We start from the raw sequence: 19050 nt of genomic DNA, 5'->3' as shown, positions 1-19050 counted from the left end.
TTTTCAAATAAAATAATGGCATTTTTTAAGAATTAAAAATAATCTGATTTTGGAGTTTGACAATGAACACATTGCAACCATGCTTGGGACGGCCCACATAAATGAGCCAAAATGCTTTACATTTATTGAAATAATAACTTCTGAACATTAAACACTGACTGTCAGTCTTTATTCACCTGTTTCTCATTGAAATTCATAAAAGTAAATAGTGTAAATTATATCGCTAATGTCATAGAATAGCATAGTTTAATAACAGCGGGGCACATTGTAACAGTGTTACCATGTTCCTCATCTGCGCAACTGGAATTTAAAACTGGTTAATGACTTCTGCTAGTTATCGAAGCATTAAAAAACTGATCTAAACTGATGAATAACAGATTGGAGATTAAATAATAGCAGAATTGTCTCATTTTAAATTAATACAGAAAATTGAGATGATTTTTTTTACTTCAGTCAGAAATTTACTTTTGCTATGGTTAAATAAATGTTCATTGATATCTTCAAAAGATTTGAACTCTATATAGTGTTGATATGGCGACTAGTAAATACCATAATTTTGTTATGCTAGCATGTGTGGAAATTTAAACCATGTGTGTTACAACTAACTCTGTGCTAGTTTGTGCCCCCTACTCCCCTACAAACCTGGTCCAACTGAGATTTGGCTTGATTAAGACCTCTCAGCAAAAAAGACAAGCACTTCTGATCTGAACTTTCTAATTAAGATGTATAGCAAAATATTTTAATTGTACACTTTTATGAAATAATTACACAAAACTGACACTGGGATGGCACCCTATCATCAGTGCTGGGTAGTAAATGAATACATGTAATCTGGATTACATAATCAGATTCCAAATATGAAGTGCTTGTAATTAGATTGTTACCTTTTAAAATACTCATAATCACACTACAGTTACTTTTTTATTGATTTTGTGATTGCATATTATTCACACTATAGAAATACAGTATTCATAATTTATTGATTCTCCCTAATTCTTCTTTTCATCTTTTAAATGAACCTTTCTAAAATAGCCTACCACTTATATACAGTATACAGAAAGTCCTCCAGTTTTTTGGATATTCACACAAAGACCAGTCACTTATCAGCTGGCTATAATTACACAGCAAATTGCAAGGCCACTCAGCAAATGAACACTAGATTTACAAAAAATAAATTTTAAGTGTTTTGTGTGTGTGTGTGTGTCACGATTCGCTGTGGTAGGAACGATGGAGACGCGGAGAAACGTTCAATAGTCTTTAATACTTGAATCACAGGGGATAATTCACAACAGGAACACAGGAAACACATGACATCCAACAAGTAGACCCAACAAAACCAAACTGACAAACAGACTGGGCTTATAAACACAGGGCAATCAGGGGAACACAGGTGCATGGAATAATAAAGTAATCAAACTAAATGAGGACAGGAACATGACCAAATAAGGGAACACAGGAACAGAAACAGGGGCAAAACACAACAAAACAGGTCCATGACCCTGACATATCGCCCCCCTCCCGGAAGGCCTTGTGCCATAGAACAACAGAGGGGGGCACGGTGGGAACTTGGGAGTAACGAACCAGGGGGATGCCGAGGATCCGGGTGGCCAGGGTGGAGCCGAGGGCTCTGGCAACCGAGGCGGAGATCCGGAGATCCGCGGCGGAGCCGGAGCGACTGAGGATCAAGGTGGAGCCGCTGGGTCTACGGGCCGAACTCCGCCTCGGAGGCTGGAGGCGGAGGTGAGGGATGCTCCAGCCTCAGTGACGATGGAGGATGGCAGACCCACGGTGCTTGCACCGTATTGATGGTGGGCTGAGGGCGAGCAGAGGGGCTGCCAGACGACAGCGGTGGAGGAGGCAGGAGAGGGCGGGGGGTGTGCATTCGTGAGCCTCCGGGCATTCAGGGCTACCCTCGGGGATCAGAGCCCACTCCCGGCTGGACTGGGAAATGGGAGCCCCCTCAGGGCTGGACGGGACCAGCGGGGACGAAAGAGAGAGGAGAGGGAGGGAGCAAGTCGACCTCCAGATCTGTTTCCCAGTCTATCAGGTCCCCTTCTAAGTCCAGCAGTTCCAGATGTATAATTAGCTCATCCTCAGCCGCAGTGCAGTGGGCGGAGCTCCACTCCGCGCTCTCACCGTTCACGGCTTGCTCCCTCGCGGTGGGCACTGTCGCCAGCTCTCGCACCTGGTCTGACGGGTGGGGCTCCACATCCGTGGGCGATCCTCCACTCAGTCGCTCGGCATTGCGCTGGCTCATTGATCGCGGCGGTGATGGACTCTCCATCATCGGTGGGCTCGGGCTGATGCTCTGCACCGTGGGGAGATGGTGGGCTGGGCACTGGGTCTGGAGTGGATCTGGCGAGATCATCCATGGGGCAGGTGGTGGATGGCGATCCGTTTCTCGCCAGAGTCAACTCCACGAAGGCGGCAAAATCCTCTCGAGAACCATCTTCAGACGACGCGCGTCGTCAGGGCAAATCACGGCATGTGATCAATCACATGACAGGAATAAGGAAGTAAACCAATATAAAGCAAGCAGCATGCCAAACAATCAGGGTCTTTGACCAAAGTCTGGATTGAGGAGTTACCTTTGTGGATTTACCATTCCAGAATCTCACTTTATTGGATTATCACTCTCTTTGGATTGTATATACACCGGTGGATACTTCTCACATTCACATTGGGACTTACAGCATGCTGGATTTCTTAAGGACTGTTTTAATGGTATGGAACTGAAAGACTCTGTGCTTTTAACAGCCTAGGATTTCTAGTTTTTCTGTGTTGTTTTATGTCCATTGTGACTATTGTAAATACATATTTGATTTTCACTTTTAACATTGTTGTCTGTCTCATCTTTTTAAACACTCAAAGTTCTCACACAGTATAATCTGACCCCATTTTAACAATTGTAAATTCGACCCATAGGGCCGAACGTTACATAGTGATATTCATGCGCTGTAAACAGTGAATGATTAACAGAGTCAGCGCCTTTAGACAGTATATGCATGACTGCATAAAAAACATCTGGGCTGCATTTCCCAAAAGCATCATAGGCTTAAGTTGATTGTAGCTCCATTGGTTTCAATGGGTCTACGATGTACTTAAGCTTACGATGCTTTGTCATATATCTATGTTTGTGTTGGAGAGTGTTTTTGTGCTTCCAGCTGCTGTTCTAGCTTCTGAAATAATGTACATGTTGATGAGAAACTTCTGGCACTCAGGCGCTGAATGTGATGTACAGCAGTGCTGATTAAACATAATGCAGGAGCACACAATGGCCTGTCACCATACGGCTCAGAAAAACACTGCTGACATCACATTTAAAAGATGGTCCAGTGCCAAATTTTGTCATCTGGGTGAACAAATGTAAGCTCAGCACAAAAACACACCTCTCAACAACATCCATAATGCACTGTTTTTCTGAGAATATATAAGAAAATGAGGAATATGAGGATATTCAATGAGAAAACAAAGGGTCCCACTTTTTTTAACTAACTAATAACTATGACTTTTGCCTCAATAAACTCCTAATTTGCTGTTTATTCATAGTTAGTTGTTAAATTTAGGTATGGGGTAGGATTAAGGGATGTAGAATATGGTTATGCAGAGTAAGGCATTAATATGTACTTATAAGTACTAATACACAGCCAATATGCTAGTAATCAGTGGTGGATTAAGTACTTGAAAGCATAGGCGTAGCTTGACGTTTGAGTTTGGGGGGGCCAAACCGAACCGGTGGATTTGGTCAGACGTACATTTAAACACATTTTAGTTTTGCTATAGTAAATCTACATATTCACATTCACATAGAGCGTTGTCTCCAGATTTCTCTGCAGTTCGTGTATGTTGTTAAAAACGCAGAACATCATTTTATTCCACACAACAGGCAGGAATTACCGTTAAGTCTATTATCCACCAAAATGCAGATTCGTCACGTGACAATTCTTACGCAAATGAGATTGAGGGAGACGTTAAGTTTGTTTTGATTTTGTAACACCCCTGTGGACTGTTTGTTATGGTTTCTTCCCCTTGTGTTGGTTTAGCCCGTATAATCATTAGTTAATCACCTCATTGTGCTCACCTGTCTGCCCCTCGTTATCTGCACTATATCTGTTCCTGTCTCTGAGATTTGAGTTTGTCGGTTATTGTGAATGTTAACCTGAGTGTGTGTATGTCTCACCTGTCTGGATCTGCCTTGTGTCTACATTAACTATCTTTATCGGAACCCTTGTCGTCCTCGTCATCCTGCCTGCCTCCACACACCTGGACCGTGACAGATTTATTAATTTACTTACAATAACAATTTAAAATGTATTAACTTTTACGTATTCACTTTTACATGTATTATTAACTGCGTTATATGCATTTTTACTTCATAGAAAAAACTATATAAATAAATATTTAGTAAAATTCTTAAATCGCTATGGGGGAGCCAGGCCCCCCTGGCCCCCCCACAAGCTACGCCCATGCTTGAAAGCCACACTTGAGTAAAAGTTACAGATATCTTACCAGAAAATGACTTTGGTAGAAGTTGAAGTCACCGTTTAGAATATTACTTGAGTAAAAGTCTTAAAGTATGTCATATTTATTGTACTTAAGTATGAAAAGTAGTATATTATAATAAACATACTTAATATAATATATTTAACATACTGAAGTATTGAAAGTAAAAACAAAAGTAAATGCAAAATGGAAAATGAGCAAATAAAGTTACAAAATGTTGCAAATGCATAAATAATGTTCCTTTTTAAACAAAAAAACACTGAATACTGATATTTTAAATGATTAGTTCTTCAAATGATATTTGAAAACATGAAAAAAAATAGTCAAAATGAAAAATTAAACTGCTAGTAGGTGGCAGCAAGTGACTGCTAATGAGTGAGTCATTGAGATTTAACCGATTCATTCAAATGGCTGATTCATTCAGGAACAAAGCATTTGACTGTGTTAAAGGGGTCATATGATGCTGCTAAAAAAGAACATTATTTCGTGTATTTGGTGTAATGAAATGTGTTTATGCGGTTTAAGGTTAAAAAAACACATTATTTTCCACATACTGTACACTTCTCCTCTATGCCCCCCCTTTCTGAAATGCGTCGATTTTTGCAAAGCTCATCTTTCTGAAAAGCGAGGTGAGCTCTGATTGGCCAGCTAGCCAGTGCGTTGTGATTGGCCGAATACCTCAAGCGTGTGACAGAAAATGTTACGCCCCTTACCATACTGTGAGGCCGTGTCCCGGCGCGACGAGACAAAACCCATTATAAACTAGGCATTTGTTGCATCCAGTGGGGACATAATTATGGATTATAATGAGTTATACTGTCTTTTTACGCGTTGCGTTGCATCGCGCCGTGTAAACATAAAACCATGTCTGCATTTGTGATCGGAGAAATAACAAACAACAAGCGCTACTCTACACTGCTCAAAACTCACGTTTGAATCGTCAGTGGCAAATCCTTTAAATATGAAAACATACTTACAGTCTGTGAGTCAGAACAGCCGGCATTGTAGTCTACTCTCCCAGGATCAGGAAACAGTCCTCCATAAAATGCGTTGCACACACACAAATATTTGTGTTTAACTGTTCTGGAACAGTGTTGTAAATACAACTTAACCACTGATTTCTAGTCGTGACCTCTTTTGGAAGGCAACAATACTACAGCGAGAATCAAAGTTACTCCTTCTTTCTTTGCGTGAACATTTGGATGGTGTTATGCAAATCTTCCCACACAGTGACGTAGACGTGGGGGCGTGTTAGAACGAGGCGTTTTAGGAGGGCGTGGACCAGTCTTAACTTTTATAAAATCTATCTCTTTGGGTTTGAGACTTTAGTCTTTGCAACTTTAGGGATCTTATCTATTCACGAACAGCTTGTAACACTCCAAAGAGAAAGGAAAACTTGAAATCGCACCATATGACCCCTTTAATGAGTGAATCACTGAATCATTCATTCAACCGATTCGTTCAAAAAGCTTATTCATTCAATAAGTAAACACTGTCCGTTGCCGATTTTTGTTGGCAAAATTGAGCAAAAAACAGGCAATATTGTGTCTAAAATGTAAGTCACTTAATGCCAACGTTATTAAAGTTGTATAAAATGATTATTACATTTGTTATCATGCTGATATCTGGAGAAAAAACTGCACCCTTTGTGTGATATAGATTATCTATATTAAATTATATAAATAGAAAAAACATACAGAGGCATTTTTACCATCTACAATTTAGAATGCCTTGAATTTTGAGTGTTCTTTGTGTCCTTCTGACTTTATTTTGTAGTGAGTAATTAATATGCTTCGGGGAAATGTATCGGAGTAAAAGTATACATTTTAATTAGGAAATGTAGCTATACTGGAGTAAAAGTGAAAGCTGACAGAAGTGAAGTACAGCTACTCCCCAAAATACTTGTAATGAATAATTATTACTTTGTTACATTATACTACTGCTAGTAATATGAATGCTAATAAGCAACTTTAAAAGTGAGAATTGATCCCTAAACTAAAGTGTTACTAAAAATGTAACACAAAACTCGGTTTCAACTATTATGAACTGAATTGTGAAAAGTGGCCATTACATTTAAAAATGGAAGCAGGTGATAAATGAATGAATGAATTAATTAATATATTTGGATTAACTGCTGTGATTAATTGTTAGCAATAACAACAAAACATGCAGTAAAAATTAAATGGGGCCATTTTTACTTCATCGTGACTCAGAGTGTGCAAGGGAGATGGTGTGATCTTTTTTTAAAAGTGTAATCGCTGTCCTTTCCAATTATTTTTCAATTTTTCAATTTCTACGTGAAAAGCATCCACAAGTGTACACTTTAAAACATAATTTGTGTCAAATGCTTTTAGTAAGTGTATTTACCGTGGTTTGCCATTCAGTGTACACGTCTGCTACCAGATGACAATTTCGCAGAAGAGCTTTCGAGAAGCTACTCGAAAAGATAGAAAATAGGAGTTGTGTTCACCTCCTACCTTTTTGTGCCTCTCTTTGGTGGCGTTGACGTCATCTTGCAGGAACTGCAGCTGGATTTGATAATCAAGGTTTCTCAATAGAACCGTGTCGGCTTCCTGTAAACACAAGAGCAAATGGACTCATAATCTTGTTGCTGTGAGAGACTTTCTCTGGAAAAATGAACAGCGGTAGTGCATTTTCCTTTCTCAGACTCCCGTTAGCCCTGTTACATTGCACTCGAGCAGATAAACAGTGGTGGATTTTTAAAGCAATGAAGCACTCCATGGTATGCATTAGAGACTTCACCACAAGTAAGGGTTGATCTTAAACCAGAAACATACAGTACGTGACTCAAACACAGATGCCTGCCAGCAACATAAGTGTTCATGCATTAGTTATCACGCTAGCAATCCCCAAAACTCAAGGGAGTGACAGAGTTACCTTTAAATATCTGTGCCAATAAAATGTGTTATCTGAGTAGCTACCAGTTTCACAACTTGTTCAAAACATCCATTACAGTAGTTGACATGAAAAAAAAAAAAGACTGAAGACGACATTTTTAAACAAATGTCTGCTATAGCACCTCTTTTGATTTTTCTGAGAATGCATATTGTTGAAAAACAAACTGTACCAACACACAGATTTAAGCTTAGGAATAGCTAAAAGCATTTGAATTTGAAAGGACTTGCATAGAGTATGTTTCTGGCAAAAGTAGTATCTTAAAGGCCTCGAGTAGCTTACAGTATTGCATTTATAAAAGAATGTTAAGTCCTTGAGTCTGTGTTATGTTGATTTTAGCACTGGTTTGAGGTGGTTCACCTGGTGCTGAGCCTAAGAGCAGCCCTTGCCTGTGGTTATGTTATTAAAAAACATCATCTCTTGTGGATTATTGCTTTATAAATCGCCTGAGAAATTGCAGGTCAGAGAACGGCACAGTTTATTGGTACCTTATTGAGCTGTTCCAGCGTGTGCCGCAGCTGCTCTTGATATTCACATTCATTTCTGTATCTGTGGACAACAGAGAGCGTTTCAAGGACAGTTCGTCATGCATGTTCAAGGTTTTCATTTCAAGGCTCTTCATTTGTTATAAGGAGCGTTATTGATCTGCTCTGTGTTGCTTCGATCAGTGGAGCCTGCTGTGATTTCTTTTGACCATAGTTCAGTGGTTTCTTTGGTGTTTTAAAACATCTAAACATGACCAATTCTCATTTACAACACCCTTGACCTGTGAAAAAGTTCATTACTAATTAATAATTCAGCTGTTACGAATATTGTAAATCCCAAACCTCTATCCTAACCATAATCCTAATATTGGTTTGGGTGATAGGAATGTTTTTCTAGGACTAAAATAGTTTTGCCATAACTATGATATTTTTACCATGGGATAAAACATAAGGTAGTTGCGACATTTAATCTCATAATTCAGATTTTATCACAATTCTGAGAAAAAAGTCACATTGCCAGATATAAAGTCACAATTATGAGATGTTAACTAATGATTGTGAGTTTATAACCCAATTTAGATTTTATATTGTGTTCAATTCAATAGAGAGATTGAATTGTGAGTTTATAACAAGAAAAGACTGAATTGTGAGACAAACAATACAATTATAAAAACATGCTACTTAAAGCCCCCCGTCTATTTCTTGATGATCTGATGCATATTACACAAACTTTAAGTGCTCTGGCTGACTGACTTTACATAATTTCATTTTTTTTAATTGGAACGATTTCTCAATGCCTGTAAGACTAAAGTTTTCTCACTGCATCACTGAGTACCTTTGAGGAAGAACTGGATTTGCCAAAGTTTGTCAGGTTAGTGGCATCAAATCTAAGGGTTTTAAGACAATTAGTAGCATGTAAACTACCACAAGCAGAACAGCTGTCAATTGTCTGTGAAATCATCTGTATTTTTGCTGCACTAGCTTTTTTGTTCTGTTGTCTGTTAATATGGTATAATCTATTTCAGGTAAACCAGCCCCTAAATGGTACTTCTTTACATCGTTCTTCCTGTTTAAGTAGATGCTTGAATATTGTCTGCTATAATTAAATGTTCTTGTGCTCAATCTATTTAATGACACGATGGCTATATGTTTGCATTATTTAGGCCACCCTGCTCTCTGGATAAGACGTTAGCGTTTAACCTTAACCTTATACTTCTGTGGTGTTGTCTAACCTGCTGTTGTACTCATCCAGCATGCGTTCTGCATCTTTGAGCTCTCTCTCCAGCTTGGGTCGGTCCGACAGCAGCTCCCGGATGCGCTGTCTGTTGACGCTGATCTGCTCGCTGAAGACCTCCTCCAGCCCTGGCGCCTCCTCCATGCGCTGAAGAGTCTCCAGCTGTTTGCGGAACACAGCATTGCGCTGCTCCAGCACACGCGCTCGGTTGATGTAACCTGCAAAGCGGCTGTTTAGTTCTTGGAGGCTCTCCCAGCCCTTGACTGTCGAGGGCCCGCCGGCCGGAGCCGACTCCATCTCTGGGCTGATGGGCTCCTCGAAGACATCGGTGCGCTCCTTCTTCTCCTTACGCACCTCATGCCGGTAGCTGGTCTTGAACATACTGCGTGCGTGATGGTTTCCACCTCTACAATCTTCGGCTTAGTATTTTAGTGCCCCTCAGCACCTTTAGTGTGTGAAAACTGGGGTGCTCACCCTCTGCTGTCTCATGCTAGACTAAACTCTGCCCATTCGGGCCTCGGGGACAAATAGCTAAAAAACACTTTTCACTCTGGTGTTTCACATGGTGTCCTCGATGGATTCTTCCAGTGGAGTCCCGTGCACAAGGCCAACATTGTCAAACGCTTTGCTGTGTTGAATGATCTTTTGAGATCTGCTTTTGTTTGCAGCTCAGCCCAGCTCTGTCTGTAATCACAATGACATGCTTCCACGGCCTTCTGTTTGACAATGAAAAATTGCTGGGCCTGCTGTTTCAGTGCACATGAAACAACTGCAACTTCTCGACGGCAGTCTGGCAATGCTGTACGCAATCCCAAAACTACTGTTAAATACATACACTGATGCACCTACTGATAAACCTCTTTATATGGCTATCATGGAATGTCACATTCAATAGGATTGCAGTTCTACTCAAAAATGATTTTCTTTTAAGAAATCTGCATGGTCTTACTTTTTTATTAGGTGGCCTTTAATACTATGTACCAACATTAAACTGGATTTATATGTTGTTCTGGAAAATTTGCTGCTAATGGGTTGAGGTATGGTTAGATTTAGGAGTAATGGTAGGGTAGGGGTAGGATTATAAGAGTTACAGGGTAAGGTTTGGGTTACAGTTAGGTGTAAAGTACTTGCATTAAATGTTAATTAAATGCAAGCACTTTAAATGTAATTGCAGTGTTCATAACAATTATATTGTATCAAAAGGTTAAGGCCACCTAAAATGAAGTGTGACCAACAGGTTTAGTGATGTGTTAAAAAATATCATAAAACAACAGTCTTCAGATCTTTTTGAAGTCTGATGTTAAAGGGTCAAGTGACCAATAGACTTCATGGAAGTTGTAAGCTCTAAAAGTGTTAAAGTAATGGATAACGGGTTATTCTTAAATGTCCTTAAATGGTAAAATCGAGATAAAACAGTCTCTGTGGTTTATTGCTTTATTAAAATGGCATCAACAAAAAATAAAGACATCAATGGTCAACTATGAAAACAAAGTATATCAAGATTTTTGCTTGACAAAGACTTGTCTGAATGTTTCAAATAGTCTGAAGGATATACAGTCAACTTTCTGTAATATGAATACAGTACTTGTGCAGTTTTAAAAGAGATTTGAAGTTTGAATGGATGTACAGGTAGGCCTTGTTATGTAATAAGATACTGCATTTATCTGGAGTGCATTATGAAAAAGAATCTGTGTTATATTTTGTAGAGTAGAATTTGGTAGAATTTAATTACAGAGCTACATTTATTTACATAGTTGCCGCCAGTTACTGACTGACAAACTTTAAAAGCCGTTATCTGTATTGTTGATACCATCAGAAATGATCAGACCTAATTTCAACTATGAACAAAGCATTGCAATTATTTTATATTTCTTTTTGATAGAAGCTCAGTTTATGGTAACAAATGAATCCATCCATTCATTCTCCAAAACACTTGCCATAGGGTCTATCCCAGCATCACAGGACATAGGCAGGAAAACAGGACAGGCCATCACAGACTCACACACACTCCCTCCTGTATGCAATTTATTGTCTTACGGGCTATTTAATGCATGTCTTTGGACTGTGGGAATAACCAGAGCACCTGAATGAATGCACAACATGTAAACTCCACACACAATGGCATCCTGGAGTTTTTTTTTTTCATTTTAGTGATTACAAGCTTAATTTATCATTTATAATATATTTTGAGATAAATTATTATGATATACTGTAATAACAATTGTATGATCTGAACAAATACATTATGGAAATTTTGAATTGCTAGAATCATTTTGAACTTTCTCTATCCAGCCCAGTGTATTTATGGTCACTGTTTACGGTTTAAACATTTTCAAATGCAATTTATTCCTGTGATGCAAAGATGAATTTTCCACAGCCAATAGTCCATGGTGGAGCCGAAAGGGAAGAACCAAACCAACTGAGGTGGACACCCAGGCGAAGCTGAAGACCCAGGCTGATGCCAGTGGTCTGGAGGGACAAGGCAGAGCTGAGGTGGAGCCAGTTGCGATGCAGAGCGAGGACAGTGGTGTAGATGGAGGAAAGGAGGAGCCCGGTGGAGCCAAAGCAGTGGAGGTCTGAGGTGCAGCTTAATGCCTGAAAGCCAGTGGTGGAACCAGGGTGATGTCTGACCAAGGCAGAGCCAGAGGCATGGGAGCCTGGCAGAGCCACAGAGTAGATGAGGGAGAGAGGAGCCAAATGGGTTAACAGGCTGAGGTGGAGTCCTGGCCTGAGGTAGAGTGGAGAATCCGATGTGTATGCCAGGGATGGGCAAGCTCTGGAGGGCCACTGTCTTGCAGAGTTTAACTCCAACCCTGATAAAACTCTAAAAGTTTTCTAGTAATCCTGAAGATTAGCTGAAGATTAGCTGAAAAGTTTTCTAGTAATCCTGAAGATTAGCTGAAGTAGCTGCGGACTGGGCTGCCCGGAGCTGGAGCTGGGGAGGGGTAGAGCAAAAGAGCTAGATGGAGCCAACAGAGACAAAGAAGCTTGGAGATTAGGTGGGACCAGCGGAGCAGGAAGGGCCAGGAAAAACCAGGGAGAGTCCAATAAACCAGGGTGGAACTTGCACTCCAGGATGTCGAGCTGGATTAGTACTACTTATAGGACAGACATGGGGGCTAACTCTAGCTCTGGGAAACATGTAGCATCAGGCCCAGGCTGTGGGATGAATGAGAGTCAATGTTCAATCACTCTATAACTTCATGAATGTTTCAGGATCTAGCTCCAGGGTGGAACTTTTTAAAGGCAGATGGTCCTTGGCACATATGGGCTCTAGCTCTGGGTCCATGGTCGGCGTTGGCTCAGGCTCTAGGTCCGTGATTGGCAGTCAAATGTCCTCGTCCATGGTGAAAGAGGATCAACTCGTTATGAGTACTAGCTTGACTAAATCAATTAATTTTCCTTGGGGAGTATTCTTGAGAAAAGGGATTTTGGTTTTTAAGTGTTTATTGTACAAGTTACAAAAAGTCTCTGGTGTGTTTCTTGTGAGCATTCTGTGATCTGGCTCGAGTGAGCATTCTGGGTGAGGAGGAGGAGACAGGTGGCTACTAGATCCATTCATCATTTCTGGGTCCGCTGTTCTGTTACAGCTAGGCAGGCAAGGAGAAGTGAGGAGGATCTATTAACAACTTTCACTTTATTAAACAAATAAAACCAAACAAAACATGCAGGAAATTAACCAGGAACTAATGAAATTGAGAGCATAAATACACAGGGAAATGATCAACTCAACAAGACACATCTGATACTAATTAGTAACCATTGAAACAAACTAGCAAAGGAAACCAAGGGGACAAAATAACTCAGGAACTAAAAACAGGATCAGAAACCAAAGCAGAATGTGAAACACAGGAATAAATGACATTTTAAAATATATTACAATCGAAATTGAAATAATAGTTCACAATATTACTGTTTTTACTGTATTTTAATCAAATAATTGGAGACTTGGTGACCATAAAAGACTTTCAAAAACATAATTATTCCAAAAACACCTTTTTTGGAATTTAGAGTCCACTTTTGTTGAGAGTGGTTTGGAGCTAATCAGCTGTGTGTCTGGCAAACTGGGGGCTCTGTGGCTCTGCTCAGGTGAAGCAGTGTATGGCTGAGTCATCCACATCAGGGCTTTGGGGGTCTCTGCCATGCTCTGATTGGAGATGGAGCTCCTCTCTGTCATAATGAATTATCACACTGGAGCATCCTCAAGTGATTGCTCAAAGCATTCCCCTCTCCTTTACTTTATGGGGGGGAACAGTATGCTTTTCAAATGAACACGCTTTCTTTTGACATTGTGAGAGACGTGACTGGCTAGAAGCAAATGGGAGGATGGTGAATGAGGGTGTGGAGTGAACAGAACTGTGCTCGATGAGTGTTCATTCTCTTCCTTGTGCATACTGTGTGCTGTGTGCATAGCTATTGAATCCTCACTGGGAGATCAATGGGGTTTTTGTCATTTGGAATTGATATTCCACAATGCGGAATATGCTAGTGTCGGCCACTGTTAGTTTTCACAGTGATACACAGAACTTTGCCAAAACATGACAGCTAAACAAACATTTTTCAAAGAGTGAACAGAGTATTTGTAGAACTTCTACAGAGCAACATAGAAAGCTTGTGTATAGTGTTGCATTGAATAGCACATAGAGCTCTAAGATGCTATTGTGTACAATTTATGGGCATAATAAATAATTCTGCCACATATGTAAATGCTGGACACAGGAATATTTGACAGTTGTATTTGGTAAGCATGGTTATGCTGCCTTCCAAGAGAACTGTGTCTTGTATCTTTGGAATGATTCACTGAAAAAAGCATAGTAAAAATAATTCATCCAAGATGAGGGCTGAAGCAAGAAAAAATATATACTTAAAATGTATTGTAATTCATTCTTTATGCTTTTTGGGTAGGATTTTTTATAGAAAATCAGCATCAGGAAATTATTCATATCAAAACAATCTATCAAGGTCTAAACAGGGTCCATCAGATATGGCAAAGCAATTCGCTGTCTTATCCAAATCTACATAAACACGAACGCCCATTCAATGTTAAGTACTGCAATGTCTGAAAGTTTCCTGTTTCTTATATATGTTTTCAGTTGGCACAAGCAAGAAAAAATTATTTTGCTCTACGCACTGTTCATCGGCACTGTTCAGAATAGCTTAAAGTTACCAGCATTTATTAAAATGTGGACTAGCTTTGATTCTTTGAACAGTGATAATCGTTTATCAAAACTTGCTTGTCCTGTCGACATACAGCATTGAAAAGTGACAGTTCTGCACTCGTGTCCTCTTCTCAAAACCATTGTGATGACAAATAAATGTCAGGTCTTCTTCGGTGCACGTGCTAGAGCTGAGGATGTTAAGTGCAATTAAAGTGTTCATGTCATTTTCCTAAAATTTCCCATGGATCTCATTAATAGTGTTGTCCAGTTCACCGCAATGCAACTCCTTGTAATAATCCAGGGTTTAGTCTGCAACTCGACTGTGAACTCCCAAAGCTGCTGAAAGTGGTGATCAGTCCTCATTGCTAAAAGAGCAGAGATCTTGGCAGATGCTAAGTTTTTTTTACAGTGGCATAATGTATGGTGGATGACTATAGCACTTTGCATAGTATAAAAAGTTTGTACTGCATGAGAACTCATTGCATCAAAATGCAAGGGAACAAAAAGTGAAAATCAGTAACTGATATTGTGTCGCTAAAAGGTTTCAGTGTAGTAGATTTACCAGAAAAGTCACGGTTTCATTTTCGCAAAGACTCAAAAACAGCATGTTGTTTTGACCACACGATGAAGTTATAGAGTGATTGAACATTGACTCTCAGCTGAAGTGCTGCAACAGACATCCACAATGCAAAGGTTGACGATATGTGAGTGACAATGTACATACATCACCAGTGGATTTAAAATGCGTGACACCACGGTAGGTCCCTCACATACTCGACGCACCATCGTAACACTGCGCTCTCAAGTTGCAGATATCAAGATTAAAGGTCCTTGCTGTCATGCTACGGTGAGATTCATGCACAAAGAAGGTGAAGGTAGATGCAAATAGTCTTTAATATTCCACAATAGGGCAAACACAGGACGGACAGGCAGGATCAACACGTAGGGACTAAGTAGACCGGACGAGGGAACACAGGACTGAACACAACTATATACTGAATAAAATTAAGATAATTTAGTTCACACACACCTGAACTAAATGATACAATCAAACATGAGGGAAAACTGGGTCACACAGAGTACATGAGGGATGAAGATAACATGAGGGTTGTGACAGTTCGCCCCCCTTCCGGAAGGTGTGACCTCGCACCGCAGGGACAACAAAGGGAGGGATGGAGGGGGAATTAGGAGGAGGACACAAGGAGTGGAGAAGGGATGGTGACGGGGACGGCAAAGGGCTGGCAGGAAGGCAGGCAGACAAGACATGTGGAGGCTCTGGCGGAGGACAGACACCCGGGAGGAGGACAACCAACAGAGTCCAGGGTGGAGACAATGGAGGGAGGAGCCAGGGAGAAGACAGGTGGAGCCAGGGTGGATCAAACGGAGGTAGGAGCCAGGAAGAAGACAGGAGGGACTTGGAGCAGGAGGAGCCAGGCGGGACGCAGGCCACAGCCATGATGGCGGCCCACGGTGGAGCCGACGGAGGGAGGAGCCAAGGTGGAGGAAAGGCTGACGACTCCAGGGGGCCGACCGACAGTAGCGGAGCAGGTGGAGGAGGAGCCCGAGGCAGAGACAGAGAGCCGATGAGCTAAGGCGAGGATCCGGAGGGCCAAGGCGGAGCAGCTGGAGCGACAGAGGACCAAGGTGAAGCCGGAAACAGAGGTGGTGGGAGAGGGAGGCTGGGCGGGAGTTCAGGATGCTCAGGGGGATTAGGGACGGTGTGTGCTGCCCACACACACACCACAAAGCCACTCCCAGCACCGGGAGTGCCAGTGACAGTGGAACAACCTCCGAATCGGGGCTATACACTCTCCAGAGACTCGACCTCAGTCCAGTGGTGTTTGGGAGGTCGACGGGGCGATGGGAATTATCCCCGATCCAGAAAAGGGAGTTCAGCGTTGCGTCGTCCAACGCTGTTAAAACGGCAAGCTGGCTGAACTCAACACCATACTCCAATAAGGGAAGGTCTTTACGGGCTAGGGCGATAGTGGTGATCCATGGTGGGAGAGAGAGAGAAAAAAAGGGTCACAAAGAGCACATGAGGGATGAAGACAACAAAACATTTCAAAGGGGTGTGACACTTGCACACTGAGTCCGAAATTTTCATATTCGTTTTTTCATATTCGTAATCCTAAAAATTTGTCACACACAGAAACCTTGCACACCGAGTCCGAAGCGTATTAATTAATCCATTGCAGTGGGGGTGATTTTGTCCTCTCTTTTCTTAAAAAGATAAAAAGAAAGGAAATATTGGGTCCATCCAATCCTGAGATAAAGAGAGGAAGGAGAGTACCACCTCATTAAGGAGCAGTGGGATTATCACGGGTGATTCCAAGTTTACTTCATGATGTCAGTGGCTCAGTTTGATGCTTTGCTAGCGATACTGGAGCCACATATTAAAAAGACCACCAATTTCTGTGAACTCCGTATGCAAGGATCTTTACGGTGCTTTGTGCTGTGAGATGAAGTGGATCAACTTATTGTCAGTCGCTCTGAATTGTCAAAACACCTCGAATTTTTTTATGACACATGAAAGTTTCGGAGGCAGTGTGTAAATGCGACTGACAACAGCGCGAGGTCATATTTATTTTTTAACGTCCGGAAATTTTGGGCGAAAATCAGTGTGCAATGACCTTAAGACTTGTCAGTACATTCTTTAAAAGATGGGCCAGAGATTCACCATCTTTTCTGTCAGTCCGATAAAATCAGATGAATGATTCATGTACAGAGAGGTCTCTGTGAACATATCTTAAAACCACTGCAGCTTGCTCATGCCTACTTATGTCATGCGTTTCATCCGCAATAAGGGCAAAAATTATGGCTTCATGTGCTCTCTGTATGATGTCACTTTTAACTTGACCGGTTTATCACTTGATATTAATCAACCCTTTCTGGTGCTTGCTATGGACATCATGATCTCTCTGAATAGCTGGTCAATTAGTTGGCTATGAGTGGCCCTCTAAGAGATTATGATTCATCAGTTTCATCATGACGAAGAGCAATACAGGAACGACAACAGAAGAGCACAGTGTTGCATGTTTTTTCAGATATTCTCTGTTCTCATCAACTCTGTGTGTTCACCGCTGATTTGAGTGGCGACGCTTCCCGTTTGTTTTCCAGTTGCCAAATCCAGACACTTGAAATGTGTCCATCGTGGACCAAATGCATGACTCGTGAAACAAAACACCTGCTCAAGAGTGGGACTATCTTGGATAAATGGAAATGTAAATAATGGTTGATATGGCCCAACCCCAATAAAGTTTGCAGATGTTTTTGGTCCGTGAACTAGATCTTGATCAGGATGCGCGCTGCCTGTGGAGGCTTGGCTAACCGCTCCAAATTTGGGGCTGTCGTCTGCTCACAGAAGGATTTCACGTCTTCTGAACGAGTGACACTTTGTTCAATCAACTGTCCTCCATCAGCAATTTCTGTTTTTGTTATTTTGGAGAAGTAGTTATCCATATTATTGGGTTGTTTAATTATTTTGTTCAATCAATCATTTAGTTATCTATGATTTTCATACCAACAACGATAAACAAATGTGAAAATTAGATGCAATCTTTTCTTATGCACTCTCTTACCCTTTCCCCCCATCGACGCCCCTGAGAGGGAGTGATTTCCTTTCCAAGTCAGTTGTCTCTTTTGACAGCAGTGTGTACTGATGTAGTCATTTAATCAATTCCTGACTATCACTGAAGATGGACTTTGCTGTACAAACCATCATAAGACACACATCAGTTGGAGGACTAATCATTCACAGGGGTCACTGGTGTTTGGAGCCTGCTGATTGCAGCTGTATGTTCAGTTTGTTTTTGTCATTTATGTCGCTTATGATCTACTGCACTTTGAAGGCAGCAGTCGATGTAGGCAGTAGACAGCAGGGCAGTTCAATAGGTCTTTGTGACAAAATGGACACTTTGGGACCGTTCAATGACAGCAGAAGATCAAATAAATATCTGCCTTTCTATGATATTACCCTGCAGATGCAGTTTCCTTTTCTGAAATGGCTTTCAGGATTGATCAATCTTATTGTTGGTGAAATTTAATCCATTTGTTTTGACACCACCCTATTTTTTGCTCAACTTAAGCTACATATTTCATAAAGAGAAATTGCAAACATCATCATGACACATTACGGCCTTACATCCTGCTTAATTCTATTACTAGGGCATTGACAACTCACAGAAAATGAATAATGTCCGCTGGCTTTGGCTCTGCATGTGCAAACGCCCCTAGACTACTACAGTTTTTCCACCATTAATCACAGGACCAGTCATGCAGAATGATTAATCATTTTTAAAGGAATAATTCAGTTTTTAATACAGTTTAAGCTCATACAGCACGTGGCATAATGTTGATTACCACAAATTAAATTCAACTTGACCCTACTTACAAATAAAAAAAAATAATACACAGGTGTTTACTAAATTACATTTGTAATCAATTACACATGTATAGGATACTTATCACATTAACCATTTGCCAAAATAATTGGAAACTTTAAAGGGGTCATTTGATGCGATTTCAAGTTCCTTTCTCTTTGGAGTGTTACAAGCTGTTCGTGAATGGATAAGATCCCTAAAGTTGCAAAGACTAAAGTCTCAAACCCAAAGAGATTCTATATAAAAGTTAAGACTCGTCCACACCCTCCTAAAACACCTTGTTTAAACACACCCCCACGTCTACGTCACGATGTGTGAAGATTTGCATAATGCCGCCCAAATGTTCACGCAAAGAAAGAAGGAGTAACTTT

The 19050-nt window shown here is 40.8% G+C and overlaps 1 protein-coding gene across 1 annotated transcript in view; it reads right to left on the bottom strand.

Annotated features, from left to right (window-relative positions):
- Positions 1 to 9753, bottom strand: part of LOC107727893 (filensin-like) — a 34421-nt gene extending 24668 nt beyond the window's left edge. The window contains exons 1-3 of the mRNA XM_016537930.1: positions 9137 to 9753; positions 7908 to 7968; positions 6981 to 7076 (exon numbers count right to left, since the gene is read on the bottom strand). Coding sequence (XP_016393416.1) covers positions 6981 to 7076; positions 7908 to 7968; positions 9137 to 9519 — 540 coding nt within the window. The 5' untranslated portion in view covers positions 9520 to 9753. The remainder of the gene's footprint in view (positions 1 to 6980; positions 7077 to 7907; positions 7969 to 9136) is intronic.
- Between the last annotated feature and the right edge of the window lie 9297 nt (positions 9754 to 19050).

The sequence above is a fragment of the Sinocyclocheilus rhinocerous genome, unplaced genomic scaffold (genome assembly GCF_001515625.1).
Source record: "Sinocyclocheilus rhinocerous isolate Xijiao unplaced genomic scaffold, SAMN03320098_v1.1 scaffold1539, whole genome shotgun sequence".
NCBI lineage: Eukaryota > Metazoa > Chordata > Actinopteri > Cypriniformes > Cyprinidae > Sinocyclocheilus > Sinocyclocheilus rhinocerous.
This window is presented reverse-complemented; position numbering and strand designations above follow the sequence as displayed.